Source organism: Castor canadensis, chromosome 5, assembly GCF_047511655.1.
Source record: "Castor canadensis chromosome 5, mCasCan1.hap1v2, whole genome shotgun sequence".
Classification (NCBI taxonomy): domain Eukaryota; kingdom Metazoa; phylum Chordata; class Mammalia; order Rodentia; family Castoridae; genus Castor; species Castor canadensis.
The window spans coordinates 108,228,181-108,246,237 of NC_133390.1; the positions used below are offsets into that span (position 1 = coordinate 108,228,181).

An 18,057-nucleotide genomic window follows, 5' to 3' on the forward strand; every position below is an offset into this window, starting at 1 on the left:
TTAAAAGAGAGATTTTATTCTTTACATACTAACTTTTCAGTTTCTAGGTTATAGTTACAAAATCTCTGTTTGGACTAGCTGCATTTCAAGTGCTTAATAGCTACATGTAGCTAATGGCTACCTTCTTGGACAGCACTTGTGTAAATATAGGACAACATATAGAGTGAGGTAATTTTTTTTTGTTTGCTCTAACAGTTTGATTAGAAATGATGATGAGTTCATTGTCCTAGAGTTTACATTAATCTGATTTCTAACTTTGTGTGTAACCTTGGAGGAAATCTCTTAGGTCTTTGGGTTCTTTCATCTGTAAAACTGGAAGTGCTTGACATTTGCTTCATGAGTATTGTGAAGATTTATAGGTTAATGTTAGGGAGATAGATGCCTGGCAATTCTCTGAGCATTTTATTTTCACTTTTCTTTTGGGGTTGGGAGAGGATTTAATAGGATTCAATGTGATTGATTCTCTTGTTTATTTGCAGTGAGCTGTTTTCCTCTGGGTGCTTGTATAACTTAGGTTACATTGAAATTTTAACTTAACATTGCATAATTAATGGAGAATGCTTTTTAATATAGGAACATGTAATTGCACATTGAAGGACAATTTGGTCACAGGATTAGTGACCCTTCTATTGTCATAATTTCTAAGTGTTAAGAGTTGAAACTGATTCAGAGCTTTCAATCTGATAATCGTTACTACTGTTCAATATACCATTCTGGCTTCTCCAAAATGTGGTCATGCTAACGTTCTGAAAAGATAGAAGCGTCAAAGGAAGTGTCTGTATCAATTGAAAATAATTTTCAGTAGTTGTTAGATGATATCCACCAAAGCTTGGTTTCTTCCTTGCATTGTGATAGAGCTCATCCAGTATTTGAGAATGGGAACCACAGAGAAGAGGGCATGGGAAATGGATAGTGACTAAACTTCTAATAAGAAATTTGTTGGATTAAGCAAATTAGGCTCATCTAGTTTGTTTTTAGAGTAGAAGTTTCTACAAGTAGAAACTTGTAGAGTTTCTAATAAACTTGCATAGTTTTTATAAAAGTTTTGTGTGTATGGGCTCAAATGGAGTGTAAGATACATGTTAGAAAGATAATTAGATCTTATGAAAACAACTTATCCTAACTAAAAAAAAAAGAATATTAAAATGCCACACAATTAGAAACTTGAAGTTTTCCACACAACAGAATATAGAAGTCAGTTTGAACTTTAAAAACAAAAACAAAAACTGTTTGGTTGGCAAGTATTTAGTAAAATTGATCATCTGTTTTGTTTGGAAATAGCCTCTGATTTGTTAGTGTGTAGAGTGAAAAGCATTGTTAAGCTATTAAGTCTTGTTAACTTTTAGAGACTGACCTCTCTCATCACAAATCTTGGAACATATTTACTGTACTTAAAATAACTACTGTCTACTTTTTCATATAATAGTCCAAGCATGTGATGATATGAAATATCTGATAGAAATATAGTTACAAATTAAATGGTTGTTTTTGTGTTTTCTATCAGCTTCCCTGGATTTTATAAGTCAATTCATTCCAGAATTGTTTCATTAATAATTTTCTTATAAGTTATCATGAGGTCATTTTTTTTTTAATAGTCACTAGTATATATAAAATGGATACACAGATAGGGAAGAATTGACAGAGTAACAACAAAGAATGAAACAACTTTAGAAATACATTTTTTGTTGTTTTGTTTCGTTTTGTATGGTTAGTGGGAGGAATTGAACCCAAGAAAGCAGTTGATCCCTAATAACTGATAGTGGTAGGTCCTTAAAATATATTTAAATGTTTTGAGGAGTAGTGTTCACCTACTTGGGGCCTGTAGTGATGGCATGAGAGCAAGTGATCAAATTTTAACCTTGATTGCTGATTTTGGTACTCCCTCATTTAGTTTTGGAACAAGGAGGTGTATGATCAAAGAAAACTTTTGAGTACTTACTACATATGCTTTTAACTGTTTTCTCTCAATTTTATAATTAGGAATTACTGAGTTCTTTTTATTTATTTATTTATTTATTTATTTTTGGCTATAGTGGGGATTGAACCTGGTACTTGCTGCTCTACTGCTTTTAGCCACACCTCCTGCTGAGTTCATTTTAAAGAAAGCACTTCTGACTTGAACCATGTAACATTCAAGAAAATGATTTTAACTTAGACGTGTCAAAATAAAGTCTGTACTTTTTTATACTAAAAGTTTATACTTTTTATACTGTATACCTTACTACTTGAACTTCTTTCAGTCTTAATGCAGAGCTCAAATTTGATTAAAAGGTTTCATGTGAAAGCACTAGCATAGTCTGTTTCTTTTTTTCACCAGAGAGATTTTTGGAATTGTGTCATTTGTGAACTTTAAACACTGGAGAACACCGTCTATTTTCTATGCTTTCCATGTAGGTTTGGTAGAAGTCAGGTTTGGGGAAGGACGTTCCCCACCTTTTTTTGGCAGTATTGGAATTTGTTGTACTCAGGGCCTCACGCTTTTTAGGCAGGTGCACTGCTATTTGAACCACACCCTAACTCTTTTTGCTTTTGTTATCTTTCAGGTAGTAGGGTCTCATGTTTTTTGCCAGGGCTGGCCTGGACCACAGGTCCTCCTACTTATGCCTCCTACTTAACTTGGATGACAGGTGCACCCAGCACACATACCCAGCTTTTTGGTTGAAATTGGGTCTTGCTAATCCTCCTGCCCCCAAACTGCAATCCTTCCAATTTCAGAGCCTCCATTTTTCTATAGTTAATATGAGAACAGTCTTTTGATTGACACCTACACACCTAAGGACAACATGTATGTTTGGTGCTCAAGACTCATTGAGGACCTTCAGAGTTTTTGTTTGTGAATTTCTACCCATGTTTTCTACTTTAGAAATTAATATTTTTTAAGTGTTAGTTGGATGTGGTGGTGCACATCTGCAATCCCAGCTACTTGAGAGGCAGAGTCAGTAGGATCTTGAATTAGATGCCAGTCCAGGCAGTTCGAGAGACTCTAAAGCAAAAACAAAAGAGCAAAAGGGCTGGGGGGCATGACTTAAGTGGTAGAGTGCTTGACCAGCCATGTGGGAGGCCCTGGGTTCAATCCTAGTACTGTGTGAGGGGAGGGGAGGGGGTGTTTAAAAATGTTTACTCATAAAGAAATTTTATATAAGCATAAAAATTTTAATGAAAAATGATTTATTTTCCAAAACCAAAAGTATTTAATGAGAAGAACGGCTATGCTTAACACTTTTTTCAGGTCCCAAATGTTTGATTTATGGGAAATCAGCTGGATTTGTGTGTCTATTTCTGAATTCAGTCTGTTGTGATTCACTATTGTGATTGAAGTACATAAAGTCTGTCCATTTACATATAGATAAGCGTTCTACTTTCTGGGATACTTGAGATTATTGTTTGATACTAAACCATAACTACATATGGTGGTTTGTTGGGGTTTTTTCTTTTCTTTTCTTTTTTTTTTTGGTGGGGGGAGTGTTTACCAAGGTTTAAACTCAAGGTCTCCTGCTTGTTGGGCAGGCATTCTGCCACTTTAGCCACACCCTCAGCCTTTTTTTGCTCTAGTTATTTTTTAGATAGGGCCTTGTTTTTGCTTGGGTGGGCCTCAGACACAGTCCTCCTCCCTAGAAGTCCTATGTCTTCTGCATAGTTGGGATTATAGTGTTGGCTACCACATCCACCTATGTTTGTTGAGATCAGATCTTGCTAAGTTTTTGCGTGGGCTGGCCTTGAACCATAATACTTGTTGATTTCTGCCTCTTGAGTAGTTAGGGTTACAGGCGTGAGCTACCGTGGGTAGTTTCTTAAAGATTAGTTGCAGTGTAGAGTTTGAAGCACATCAGTGAACTTTACATATGTGGTTAACTAAAATCCATTGGCCCGATAGACACTGATCTGACGTATACTTCAATGTGCCTTTTACCTGTGCCTGATTTTGTGATGTGATGGATTATTTGGAAAACATTATGTCATTGACCAAAAAAACAAACAAAAACAAAAACAAAAAACCCAACTGCAGTTATGTAGAACTTCCAAATGCTGACACATTTTGTCGTACAAAATGAAGAAAATTCACAATTATTATTGTCACTACACACTTCAAAAAAATCTTTAGTATTGGAAACCTGTCAAGCCTCAGTGCTGGATACAAGTTTTCTAAAATTATAATTTTCATTCGAAATCTCAAATTTTATTATTAGCAATAAATACTGCAAATTGTTTTCCTTCAAACCATAGGTTTTACTTTGCCCACTTTTGTGAAGACATCTGCCACACAGAGTCTGAATAGCCATAATTTCTCTGTCCTTTTCAAGTAAAAAATTGTGCTCCCTGAAAAAAATTGCTAGTTCAGTTTACAACTCAATTGCACAAATACTTTTTTCTTGAGGCCGTCATCCAATTGGAGAAATTGGTATGCTGCAGAAGTGATTTGTGTGTATTACCTGTTTTATCATACAATTAGAAAAAAAACTGTTTCATCAAGGATGTTCTTAACTAACCTGGCTTTTCTTTAAAAGAAAAACTGAAATACAATGACACTATAACAGCTTGGTGCCATTGCCTTAATTCATTCTGAAGCACTAGCAGTTTTACCTCCTTTACACTGATGCAAATATTAATCACATGTACCCTTGCATACACACATGTACACATACATGAAGTGTTGGTAGTATGATTAGGAAAATAGTTTTAACCTTGTGGACTCTGAAAAGGTCTCAGGACACCCCTCCACTCCCATAATTGTCCAAGGACCACACTTTGAGAACCACTGTTGTAGCTTGTTATTACAGATGATTGTCACTTTTCGTTAATATATGCTGTTAAAAGGCTTTATATCATTATTTATTTATTTATTTAGACAGTACTGGGGTTTGAACTCAGGGCCTACACCTTAAGTCACTCCACCAGCCCTGTTTTGTGATAGGTTTTTTTCAAGACAGGGTCTTGAAAGCCGTTTGCCCAGGCTGGCTTTGAACCTATATCCTCCTGATCTCTGCCTCCTGAGTAGCTAGTATTACAGGCATGAGCCATGGGTGCCTGGCAAAAGGCTTTATATTATAGGGGTTAACAGAATATGGACTGTGGAGTCACTTAGATGATCTAGGTATGAACCTTGGTTCCTCTGTTTAAAAGTTATGAAGAATAACTTAATCTCTATGCCATTGGAATGCTTTAACAGTGCCTAGCAATATGGATGTGCAGAGTGAATGGAGGCTTCTCCTATCTCTACTAACTTCATCGTATATTACACCTAGCAAATCTTTATGTCCCCTGTCTGAATAACATTTTGCTTACAGTTCTTTCTGTATCACTGTGCCATAATCCAAATCAAATCACATTAAACAAATTGGGTAGGGTTTTTTTTTTCTTTCACCACATGTTTTAACTAAATTGTCAAAAAATTACTACCTTCTGACTTTCGTTTCTCTAATGTGTTGTAAGTAGGTTGATGAATGCTCTATGTAGATTTTGTAACTTTTCTCACAAGATTGCAAATTTAATCAAAATAGTTCCAATTCACACTGTTTAGTATTCGTAATGATTTAAGGTCATAGACATGTATTCGTAATATAAAATTAGCTTGATTATTGAAAATGCTAAAGTTTTTAATATTATTAATTATATTTTTACATTATATATTTAGTATCAGAGCAGACTTTTGTCACCTGTCACTTTTACCCTAAATTTAATTTAATTTAATGAAACTTAATGCAATTAATTTACATTAAACTTACATAAGCCAGGTGTGGTAGAGCAAAGTTATAATCCTAGTGCTTGGGAAGCAGAAGCAAGAGGATCGTGAGTTCCAGGACAGTATGGGCTACACAGCAATTCCCTGTGTCAAGGGGGAAAAAAATGTAAAATCAATGTAAATTATGTTTTAAATCAGGTCTTTTGGCAACATGGAATTTCATTAATTTTTATTAACAGAAGTCAGAATCTTGAGATAACATGGTGTTTCCTAATTTGATTGTAGACATACTTCCTAATGTTAAAAAAGCAAATCATATACAATCTCAGTATCCTCTTCTTCTAGAGTAAAATACTCTCCCAACGGAGCTGTTTGAGTTGACCCAGTATCCCACTCCTTTAAAGAATTTTAGTTGCCTAGTATCTGGTTTTAATGCCTCCTTCAGTTTATGGTATGTCTGTGGTTCCTCCAAGTAGCAGTTACATGAATTTAGTTTGCTAGTTGTATCCTGAAAGCCCTACATTACACGGTCTTTGCATGATTGTATTAGATGGCCCTGTCTTGTTCGCTACCTGTCCTGCCTCTTTATCCTGATCCTTTTTGGTCACATTGGGCTATTGCTGGTCCAGTAAAAACAAGCAAAATGATAAGCTTAAAATTTTCAAATTGTTTTTATCATTCCTGGTTCTTTAGTAGGTGGGTATAAAACCCAGGTATTCTCTGGTTTTCTTTAGAATAGAGATTTTAGGGGTACTGTGGTCTTTTTCTGTAATGTTTATATTGAAGATTGTCTGACTTGAGGCAGAAAGAGCTAATTTTTATATTATGTAATTACATGTTAGGGAACAGAAACACAGTTCAAGTTGTTTAAGCAAAATGGGGGAATCTTCTCATACCCCATAAACCCTGGGCAACAGCAGGCATTAAGATAAAAGTGCTAAAGTGCTAACCAGAATCTAAGGAAGGTGGTGATTGTCCAAGTTTTGACAAGTGCTTATACCCGAGTTTAATCATGGAACAGGGGATATAGTTCTACGATTGACCAATGCAAGGTCTTGTGCCATGTATCTAGTTATCTGTGTTAGAGATGAGGAAAGGTGTTGGAACCTCCACTTAAACCGCATGTTTGCCACAAGAATGAGAGATCTGTTAAGGCATGAAAAAAAGAAGAAAAAGCCTGTCAAAGACAAAATGGTAGAATATCCACTATTGATGTACATGGTTGATTCCCTATTTGGCCTCTGAATGTTATGTGGATATGTTCATTATATTAAAGTTAAGTCTGTAAGGTTGGGTTCATTGTTGTTCAGCTAATTTATCAAATATTTTATCAAAGTATTGATTCACATTTTTCCTCTTAATGTCTTGAATAGTTTTCCTAATTTCCCTTTGTTCTTCACTTTTAAAATAATAATGGTATTATCTTTAAATAATGGGAAACTTAATTAAAACTAATTAGCAAATAAGAAATGTGATCATTATTATTGGTCATCAGGGAAATGCAGACCAAAACCATGAAATAACCACTTCGTGCCCACTAGGATGGTATTAAACAAAAAGGTAGGCGATAATCAGTATTGATGAGGATGTGGAGAAAGTTGAACCCTCATAAATGGTTGATGGGAATATAAAATGGTACAGCCATGGGCTGGGGTATAGTTCAGTGGTAGAGTATGTATGATGCTCTGTGTTCAATCCCCAGAACTATTTTTTGTTCTTTAAAGTGCAGCCATTTTGAAATGCATTTGGCAGTTCCTCAGAAAGTTAGTTATGATGTGACCTGGCAGTTAGATTCCTAGATATTAACTCAAAAGAATTAAAAACTTTTTTTTTGAGCAAAAACCCATATGCGAATGTGTTATGGATAGTAGCTCTATCCAGAATAGTCCAAAGAAGGAAGCAACTCAAATATCCATTAGCTGATGAATGGATAAACAAGATGTGGTGTATTTATATAATGGACTGTTATTCTGTTATGAAAAGGAGTGAAGTACTGATACACGTAACAGGATGGATGTACCTTGAAAATATCATGCTGCCTGTAAGAAGCCAGTCAAGTAAATTACAAGATCCCATGTTCTATAATTCCATTTCACGTATGAGAGGATATAGAGGAGGGGAGAAAAAACACCTAAGCTGTTTTTTCTATTGTATACTCACAGTAACTCAACACAATACTTCTAACACCAGATATTTGAAGGTTTCCCCAAATTTTGGGGATTGTAGGAGCTGTATGTCAGGGAATCGAATATATATTTCATAGTGTAATAATAGTATAAGTCCACAAGCAAGCAATCAGTTCTTCATTGGAAAGCAGCTGGGTGTTCTTTAATTCAGTTTATTTCTGTTGCAAAGATAGCATCCAATCTCAGGCTCATTCCCACAAGACTGCTTCTCATTTTCAGTTGCAAGCACAGGTTGTGGCCTATGCTTCTGATGGACCAGCTGTAAATCAGGATTTCCATGACCCGCTCCTCTGGTTCAATTGATTTGCTGAAGTAGCTCATAGAGCTTAGGGAAACAGTTTACTTAAAGATATTACAAAGGCTACAGATGAACATCCTGATGGAAGAGATGTATAGAGCAAGTTATGTGGAAAGGGGCACAGAGCTTCCATGCTCTCTCCCAATATGACACTCTCCAGGTACCACCACACATTCAGCTAGCTGAAAGCACACCAAACAAATTTGGTTTTTTTTGGGGGTGGAGGTGGAGACTTCATTAAATAGACATGATTAATTAATTATTGGCTGTTGGTGATCACCTTAACCTCTCTCCTCCTGGGAGGTTATTTGGTGAGGCTGAAAAAGTCCCAGCCCTCTAATTATGCCTTAGTATTTCAGGTGGCCAGCTCATTCTAGGGTCCCCCAGCCACCAGTTATCTCAGCAGCATACAAAAAGACACTCATTGGTTTTGTTTTTGAGACAAGATCTTGGTATCTAATCCAGTATGGCCTGGAATTTGCCATCCTTCTGACTGCTGAGATTACAAGAATGCAACACCATGGCCAGCTCCTGAAGACACTCATCACTGTAGAAATTCCAAGGATTTTAGGAGCTGTATGTCAGGGGACCAAATATGTTACAGTTTTATAATATAGCATCAAATATCTGGGATAGAAAATTCCTTAAAGACAGAAAGTGGTTGCCAAGGATTGGGACAAAGAGGAAATGAATGAATTCTACTGGGTATGGGGCTGTTATTTGTGGTGATGTAAGTTACCTGGAGTTAGATAGTGATGATCGATGCACAACTAAAAATCACTGCAATGTACACTTTAAATAAGTGTATATTGAATTTTCTTTCAATACTGGTGGGTAATACAAAGAAAGTTTAGTTAAGAGAAATTACTTGGGTCTGTGACAACTTTCTACTACCTGAGGGTCACAGTTGAACTTGTCCAAGCAGCACTTTTTCATTGACTTCTACCCTTCCCTTTATTGAATTCATTTGTTCAGCAAATATTTATTCAGCTTCTGTGTCAGAAATTCTGTTGTAAGCGATGAGGACAGAGCTGTGAACAACACAGGCTAAATTCCTCTTGTTGCATGCCAAGAGACTCAGATCCCTGGCCGTAAAAGCTGACCTTATGGGGGTATTCAACCCCTGGGAAGGTAGGGTTGAAGTAGATTGCTTAGCTTTCTTTCTTAAACTCAAATTTATAATAAACCTGTACTTTGAAGGGAAAGGAAATCCTAATTTTTTTTTTAAATCTGGTACTTCCTTAGAGATTTGTGGAAAAGCTTCATTTTTACCCTGAGAAGATTTGAGATTATACCTCATTACCTATATGCCATTAGCAAAGTTAATATTTTTTCAGCTTCAATTTCTGCATCTATACAATTAAAGTTCCACATTAGTGGGTACTTGTTTTGAACTAAGCTTTTAATAATACAAGGAATACTTTTATTCAGAGTAGGTCCAGTAAAGTGTGATGTTAGCAAAGGGCCAGTTCTCATATTGTCCAAGATACTTCAGGTAGAATTGTCTGTGAGAATTTATGGATTTTTTTGCCCCATCGCCTCTCGGCTGCCAGGTCAGCATGGAGTTTTATTTTTCCTAGCTATTAGTCTTTACGTAATTCTGTGCTAAATCACTAAAAGAGAAAATCATTCTTACTGAGTTTATAAATTCTGCCTATGCGAAAGCAAGTCTTTCTGTGCTGGTCTGCTTATGGATTGGCTTTTTCTGTGTCATCAGATGCCTTCCTGCTAATTCCTAGCACTAGTCAGCCGTGGTGTAAGGAAAGGGGGAGTGTCACACCAAAAGGAACATCCCTAGAAAAAGCAGTTTCTTTTAGACAAGGTTAACTTTATTATTATTATTTTTTTAAATTTTTATTTTATTCATATGTGCATACAATGTTTGGGTCATTTCTCTCCCCTTATACCCCACCCCCGCTCCCTTCCTTACCCCCTTCCTTACACCCCCCCTTACCCCTCACTACCCAGCAGAAACTATTTTGCCCTTATCTCGAATTTTGTTGAAGAGAGAGTATAAGCAATAATAGGAAGGACCAAGGGTTTTTACGAGATAAGGATAGCTATACAGGGAGTTGACTCACATTGATTTCCTGTGCATATGTGTTACCTTCTAAGTTAATTCTTCTTGAACTAAGGGTTAACATTATTTAACATCATTTTCATTCTTTTCTGTAAACTTTCTACTCATTGCTACAATCTGTGGCAGATCAGTGTTACTTCATTATTGTCTGGTCTTCAAAGTGGTTGTTTGTTTCTGCTATTGCCCCTCTCCAATTTATAAAATAACCAGTGTGGTTCTTTAAAAAATAAATAAAGTAAATCTGGGTTGGGAATGTATCTCAGTAGTGGAGTATTGGCTAGCATGTGCAAGGAAGACCCTGGGTTTGATCCCCAGCATTGCAAAAAAAAAAAAAAAAGTAAACGTGCTTCATTAGCTTCCTATCACACTTAGCTTTCAAACTCGCTATTGAGACCTTAAAACATTCACTTTGGCTATGCTTACCTTTGTCTCTATCCATTTTTCCTACCTCTCTCTCATTTCACTATCTCCCTTAATTACTGAGCTCTCATTTATCTTCTAATTCTTCTTGCTCTTACATGTCAATAGCCCCTCCTCTTTGGGCTCTTCACACATGCTGCTCTGACTGTCACAATGCCTTCCCTACCCTGTAATTACTATCTCATTCCCTTCATTTGCATGGTTATTTCTCATCCTTTGAATCTTAGCTTCATTGTCATTTACTGAAGCCATACCTGAACAAACTAACTAAAAGCTAAACCTCTTTTTTTTTTATCTTAAAATAATTTGTATATTTACTCAATGTTAGTTTCTCCCATCAGACTATAATCTTCTGAAGATTGTGGGGCTCTCTCTCTCTCTCTCCCTCTCTCTCTCTCTCTCTCTCTCTCTCTCTCTCTCACACACACACACACACACACACACACACACACACACACAAACCAACCCTCTGTCCCCTATCTTTTCCTTGCTCCCCTCCCCTGTTTTTAGCCTTTGTCCTTTACATTTAAAGGCTTTGCCTATAAATAAGCCTTTGGCCAGTTTGGCAACGTTTTTGGGAATCTAATTGACAACACAGCTTACTGTATCTGTGTAAATTGTGTGAACTCACAACTGCTATATTTATATGTAATATGCAAAGCTTGCTCTCTAAGATAAGGGAAACTTAGAAGGAGACTTTGTTTACTTATTTATTTATTTTTATTGTTGTGCTGGGTGGGGGATACATTGTGGCATTTACAAAAGTTCTTATAGAAGAAGACTTTTTATATACTCCTTCATGGGACCTAAGAAATAAAAGTCCTTGATTTGAGTTAGGGTTGTGACTTGAAAATGTCCAAATGTCTAATACCACCTTAGAGACATTTGATTTTTGCAGTGAAAAACATGGGTCATTGTTGCCAGGCTGAAGTACATAGGATGTCTGTCTACCAATTCATTTACAGTCTTTGGATTTGTTTTGCTCTGATGGCAAGATTAACATCATTATACCTCAATCCTGCTGCTTTAGATGGAATGGCTACTAATAAAAACTTTTAATAGACTAGAAATAACTGTCCTTCAGAATCCTGCCTTACTAAATTTATTGAACAGTTTTTAAGTAATATATCTTAAAAGATACTTTACACTGAGTGTGAGACATAGGACAGTTTAATATTATTAGAGTTGTTTGTTTTGTATTGATAATGCAAAGCCCATTTGTCTTTGTAATACAAGTTGGACATCCTCATTCAAAATGCTTTTCATATATTTACCTACACATAATGATATCTTGACTATAGGACCCAACTGTAAACACAAAATTCATTTATATTTGTTCCATATTCATCTTGTGCACATAGCCTGAAAGTAGATTTATATAACATTTTAAATTTTGTGCATGAAACAAAGTTTCATGGTGTGGAGTTTTTCACTTGAGGTATATGTGAATACTCAAAAAGGTTTTGAGTTTTTGGAATACTTTTTTAATTTCAGATTTTCAGGTTAGTGACACTCAGTCTGTAGTACTTTTGCTTTAGTGTGAACCATAAACTCTCAACTTGGGATGCATGGGAAACTGTGGCTTACAGATTCAGGGACTTTATATGAGACTGAGTTCTAATCCTGGCTAATGGTTGGACATGTAATTTAACCTCTTTAAGCTTCAGTTTCCTTATTTATAAAAAGAAATAGTTTTCTTACCTTTCAAGACTGTAATTATTAAATGAGATAGTAGGTGTTAAAACTCTTATGGTAGTGCTTAGCTAATGGTTTTTACTCATTTTTCGTTATTTTACTAGCACTTGAATGATTGAGTTGATTTTTTTTCTTTTGAAATTATATTATTGTTATACTGGGGGTACATTGTGACATTTCCAAAAGTTCTGACAATATATCATAGTTGAACTCATCCCCTCCATCATTGTCCTTTATCCCCTCTTCCTCCCAGTCCTAGAATAGTTTCAACACGTCTCCTCTATTTTCATACATGAGCACAGAATATTTCCACTATATTCAGCCTCCTTCACCCTTTCCTTATATCCTTCCCCCTCTTACTGGTACCAGCCCCCAGACAGGACCTGTTTTACCTTCCTGTTCTGTTTTTAAAGAAAGTGTTTTTGTTTGTTTAAGGTAACTTAACTCTATAGGACGTTTCCTTGTGACATTTCCATGTATGTATGTATTGGAACTCGAATTGGTTCATGCCCTCTATTTTTCTCCTTTCTACTTTAGTCCCTTTCTTAATGGTGATTTTAACAGGTTTAAAAATTCTATATTCATTCTTGTATAGACAGTACATTACCCACTTTCATCTTCTTAACTTCTTCCTTTTACCCTCCCTCTCTTGTTAGTGGCCTCCCCTTGGCATAACCTGTTTTTCATAATATTGCTTATATTTATATTGTGTCTGTCTCCCACATATGAGAGAAAATATGTGACCTTTGTCTTTTTGAGCCTGGGTTACTTCGCTTAACATGATGTCCTCCAGTTGCCTCCATTTACCTTCAAACCACATGGTTTTGTTCTTCCTTATGGCTGATTAAAACTCCATTTTATGAATATATATATATGACATTTTCTTAATCCATTCATCAGTTGTAGGGCATCTGGATTGTTTCTGTAGCTTGGCTATTGTGAACAGTGCTGCAATAAATATTGGTGTGCAAAGTATCTCTATCGTATCCTGCTTGCATTCCTTTGGGTATATCCCTAGGAATGGTATTGCTGGATTGTATGGCAGTTCTATTTTTAGTTTTTTGAGGAGCCTCCATCCATAGTGGTTGTACTAATTTATATTCCCACCAGCAGGGTATGAGGGTTCCTTTTTCCCCACATTCTCGCTAACATTTGTTGTTGCTTGTGTTCTTGATTGTAGCCATTTTAACAGGAGTGACGTGGAATCTTAAGGTGGTTTTGATTTTGCATTTCCTTTGCAGCCAGACATGTTGAGCATTTCTTCATGTGTTTTTTGGCCATTTGAACTTCTTCCTTTGAAAAAGCTCTGTTTAGTTCATTTTCCCATTTCTTCATTGAGTCATTGATTTTTTGGGGAGCTTAGTTTTTTGAGCTCCTGTATATTCTGGTTATTAATCCATTGTCAGATGTATAGCACTTTCATAATTGAGTTGGTGTTTTTAAAGTCTGTGTCTATTCCAAAACTTACAAGATCACTAAAGCTTCACTTAAGCAAAGATAAAATAAAATGAAGTCAAAAATTGAGGCAAAGATTTCTGCACATGTAAAAATAGCCAAAATATTTTGAGAAAAAATGCTATTTATTCTTATTTCTTATATAAAACTTATATTGTAGCAGGGGGTTTACCAATAAGCAATTATAATTATACGTTATATTCAAATGTGATAAATGTGAGAGAGAGTACCCAGGTGGAGAGTTTGGTGGATGATCAGAAAGACCATCTCATCACAGAGATGAGAAACTGAGCACTTCAGTTAGTGGGAGAAGAGTATTCCAGCCTGAGGAAATAGCAGCAGTAATAATAATAAGGTAACACTCCACTGCTAAGTGACAGGAACTGTTTTTTTTCTTTTTTAATTTTTATTTTACTCATATGTGCATACAATGTTTGGGTCATTTCTCCCCCCTTCCTCCACGCCCTTCTTTACCGCCCCCCCCCCCCCCGCCGCCCCCTCCCTCTCCCCGCCTACTCCCTCGCTACCCGGCAGAAACTATTTTGCCCTTATCTCTAATTTTGTTGAAGAGAGTATCGGCAATAATAGGAAGGAACAAGGGTTTTTGCTAGTTGAGATAAGGATAGCTATACAGGGAGTTGACATGCGTTGATTTCCTGTGCATGTGTGTTACCTTCTAAGTTAATTCTTCTTGATCTAACCTTTTCTATAGTTCGACAGGAACTGTTTAAGTACTTTACCTGTATTAACTTATTTAAGCCTTACAGTAAACTTAAGAAATAAGTAATTTTACTGTCTCCATTTTATAGGTAAGGAAACTGAAGTGCAGAGAGCTAGTAAGTAGTAGGGGTTAAAAAAAAAAAATTGAACCTAGGCAGTTTGGCTCTGGAGTCTATCTTAGGAATTGCTATGTAGTACATTAGTTAAGTCCATAAGGCCTAGAGAATTTTGGTATGTTAGAGCAATAGCAAGCTTGGTGTGACTGTATGAGAATGAATGGAGAAAGGGTTAAGAACTAAGGGCTCAAGTGGTGGTAAGTGGAAAGGGCATGATGGAAATATTTGATTGGACTTAAGGCATTGTAAAGATGGGCTTTTACTCCAAAGTGGACACTTTTGAAAAGGGGATTGACATGGCCTGACAGACTTTTTAAAAAGTGGTTCTTTGGTTAGGGGGTGTGACTTGGGTAGTAGAGTACCTGAGAATCCGTTAACCCTTTTATCATGGAGTCTATGAGTAGGATTCAGGAGAGACTGGGCACTTAGAGAAAAAAATTATATCTTTATTTTTTACTAATTTATAGCAAACAGTGTTTCCTTCATTTAATAATGCAGTCAATGAACCAGAATAGTACTAAAGGTACCTTGTGACTTTGTCACTGCCAATAAATGTTACATTATTGTTGTTGCAGATATTCTGAAATACTGCTCATTATCACCATCACTTTGAAATTATAATAGTCAGACCCATCACTAGATCCCTTTAGTACAATAATAAGGCACATATAAATCAATATAATTGGTTTCCTTTGTAATCTTATTTTGTGCCTGTGTATTTAAAAACACTACCCGAGGACATCCATTTAACTTTACCAGGCTGCCAAAGGAGCCCATAGTACACAAAAATTAAGGCTCCTATGAGGATTACTGTGATTGCTAAGGTAAGAATAGAGTAGGGAGGAAAGGAGGAGAAGAGCAGGAGGGATATATGTTAAATGGCTTTTGCAGAAGAGTGGCAGAGGGGTGGGATTTTGGATGTGTGAATGTATAATTCGAGAAGAAGAAAACAAATCAAGGATGGCTCCAAGGTTTTGGATCTGTGCCAGTGAAAGGATGGACTTGCCATTTCCTGGAGAGTTGGAGTATGTTTGTTAAAGATCATAAAGTTCACATTTGGATATAAGTATTTCCACTTATTATGTCTTGGCATGTGCAGGGAGGAGAACCTATAAATAGAAACAGCTTGAACTTGTTTCTGAATATTTGAATGTTTTATAGTAAATATGTATTCATTTATTAAGTAACTTTAAAAAACATACCTTAAAAAGAGAATTATCACAGTATGTGGTAGAATAGTTCATGGTCATTAGAAAGACTGGCACAGATCTGTCTATGCCTCCATGGGAGAGCTCAAGATCTGTAAATAAAGTAAACCAAAATAAGATGAAGAACAGAACAGACGTGTGTTACAATCATAGTAAATCTAATGTTTACTTTTAGAGAAAAAGATTGGGCAAGAATGCTCCTTGACTTCTTTTTTTAAGCAACTGAATTTAGTATCCTTGTACAAACATTAATTTGCTAAAATGTCATTGATTTACAGGACTCTTATTCTTTGTTCTGTATCTTTTGTAAACCTTATGTTACAGTTTTTAAAAATATATATCCAGTTTTATAAAAATGGTTTCAAAGAGATTTTTAATATTTTTGTAACACAAATGAGAATTGGAGATAGAAAATCATCTATATACTATGATAATGTGAGCTTTATTATAAGTTACACATGAAAATATTGGGGTATATGCTAAATATTAAGAGCAGTTTTTTCTTAACATTGATGATAGAATTTGAGGTGATTTAAATTTTTTAAAATTTTTTGTAGACTATGAGAAGACAACGAAATGAAGTTGTAGTTGAATTAAGGAAGGTGAGTCTGGTTAAAATGGTACTTCACAGGCATAATTCTAATAGCTTAATAGCATATATAGAAGATGGCAAATGGGTATTGTTATGTAAAATGTATAACCTGTTATATAATGGAAATTTTTTTTACTGAATTTAAACTTTTTTCAATCTCAAATGCTCAACATTACTTTTTCTTTTGAAAAAGGAAAAACTGTGACTAAATTTGAATAGTTATTGAAATAGGCAAGATACAACTTGTCTTATCCAGAAATAGATATAAACAACTTGAGAGATTTTTTTTTTGATAATTTGTAATGATTTATGTAAAGTGTAAGTTACAGAGATACTGTTTGTTGTACTAAAGTTCTGCTATTAATAGGTTGTAATTATACACTGAGAAGAACTTGTTACTTATAGGCTTTATCAACTTTGCAAATATTAAAGTAGTTGAGAATATAATTATAAATTTGCCTCAAACATTTTAAGTGAAATTTAGATGGCCCTTGGCTTTTGTAAGGCATTGTTGATTTTTGATCTAATTCTGAACTGCCCAACTTTTGCTTTGACTTTGCTTTTATGTGATAAAAAGATGCTCCCAGATGTTGTAAAATAGTCTAGTACTTTAAATATATATGTTTGGTTTGGCTTAAACTACACACTGTCTTTTTTAGTAAAACTTTTTGTTTGTACGTAGTTCACGGTACATTGAAAATGTCATGTTTGGGGGTTTGGGACTCGAATTAGTGCCAATTAAGTATTTAATTCATAATTTGGTTTAATTTTTTGCATTTGAGTTTTACTTTTAAATGGCACTTTAATTTTCAGTTTGTAGGCACAAGATTACCTAACCTTTTTATGAATAGTCTTAGCTATTTACTTTTAAAACTGAAATTATTTGACTTTTTTTTTTAAGAATAAAAGAGATGAACATCTCTTGAAAAGAAGGAATGTACCACATGAAGATATCTGTGAAGATTCTGATATTGATGGTGATTATAGAGTGGTAAGTTACTGTTATTCTGGTAATAAGGCTACAAATAAAAGATTTCCATGAATATGGTTTTTTAAGGTGACTTTTTAACATAGTTTTCTCTTTAACATTTTTCCCAGCAAAATACCTCTCTAGAAGCTATTGTTCAAGTAAGTTGGCTTTTATTTCTCCCTCTTTATATTTCATGTTCTCTATGACTAATGATTCTGTATCTACAGCACAGTTTTTTTTTGTTTTTCTGTATAGAATGCTTCGAGTGATAACCAAGGAATTCAATTAAGTGCAGTCCAGGCTGCTAGGTAAGTTCAATTCTGAGAACAAATTTAAATTTGATAGGTAACACGGGTTCAGTTTGGGATTTTCACTGTTATAGTCCTGTCAATCAAAACTTCAATATCAAACAATAGAGAACAGTCATAAAACCAATGGTTTTATTTTAAAAAAAAAAAAAAAAAAAAAAGGTGTTCTCTAACGTAGAGTATTAGGGTGGCAGTTTTAAACTCCCAGGAATTTTGTGCTGAAAGTATACTTTAAATACACTGAAGCTTTCAGTGTTTAATAAACACATAGAAATGCTAGAAAAATGATTTAACAGATTAGTGCCATAGAGTAGTGGAAAAGCATTACT

At 35.2% G+C, this 18,057-nt stretch overlaps 1 protein-coding gene across 1 annotated transcript in view; it reads left to right on the plus strand.

Annotated features, from left to right (window-relative positions):
• The window catches only part of Kpna4 (karyopherin subunit alpha 4), a 48,983-nt gene that overhangs the window by 3,421 nt on the left and 27,505 nt on the right, over nt 1-18,057 (plus strand). Inside the window, exons 2-5 of the mRNA XM_020180725.2 lie at nt 16,416-16,460; nt 17,352-17,441; nt 17,549-17,578; nt 17,676-17,728. Coding sequence (XP_020036314.1) covers nt 16,416-16,460; nt 17,352-17,441; nt 17,549-17,578; nt 17,676-17,728 — 218 coding nt within the window. The remainder of the gene's footprint in view (nt 1-16,415; nt 16,461-17,351; nt 17,442-17,548; nt 17,579-17,675; nt 17,729-18,057) is intronic.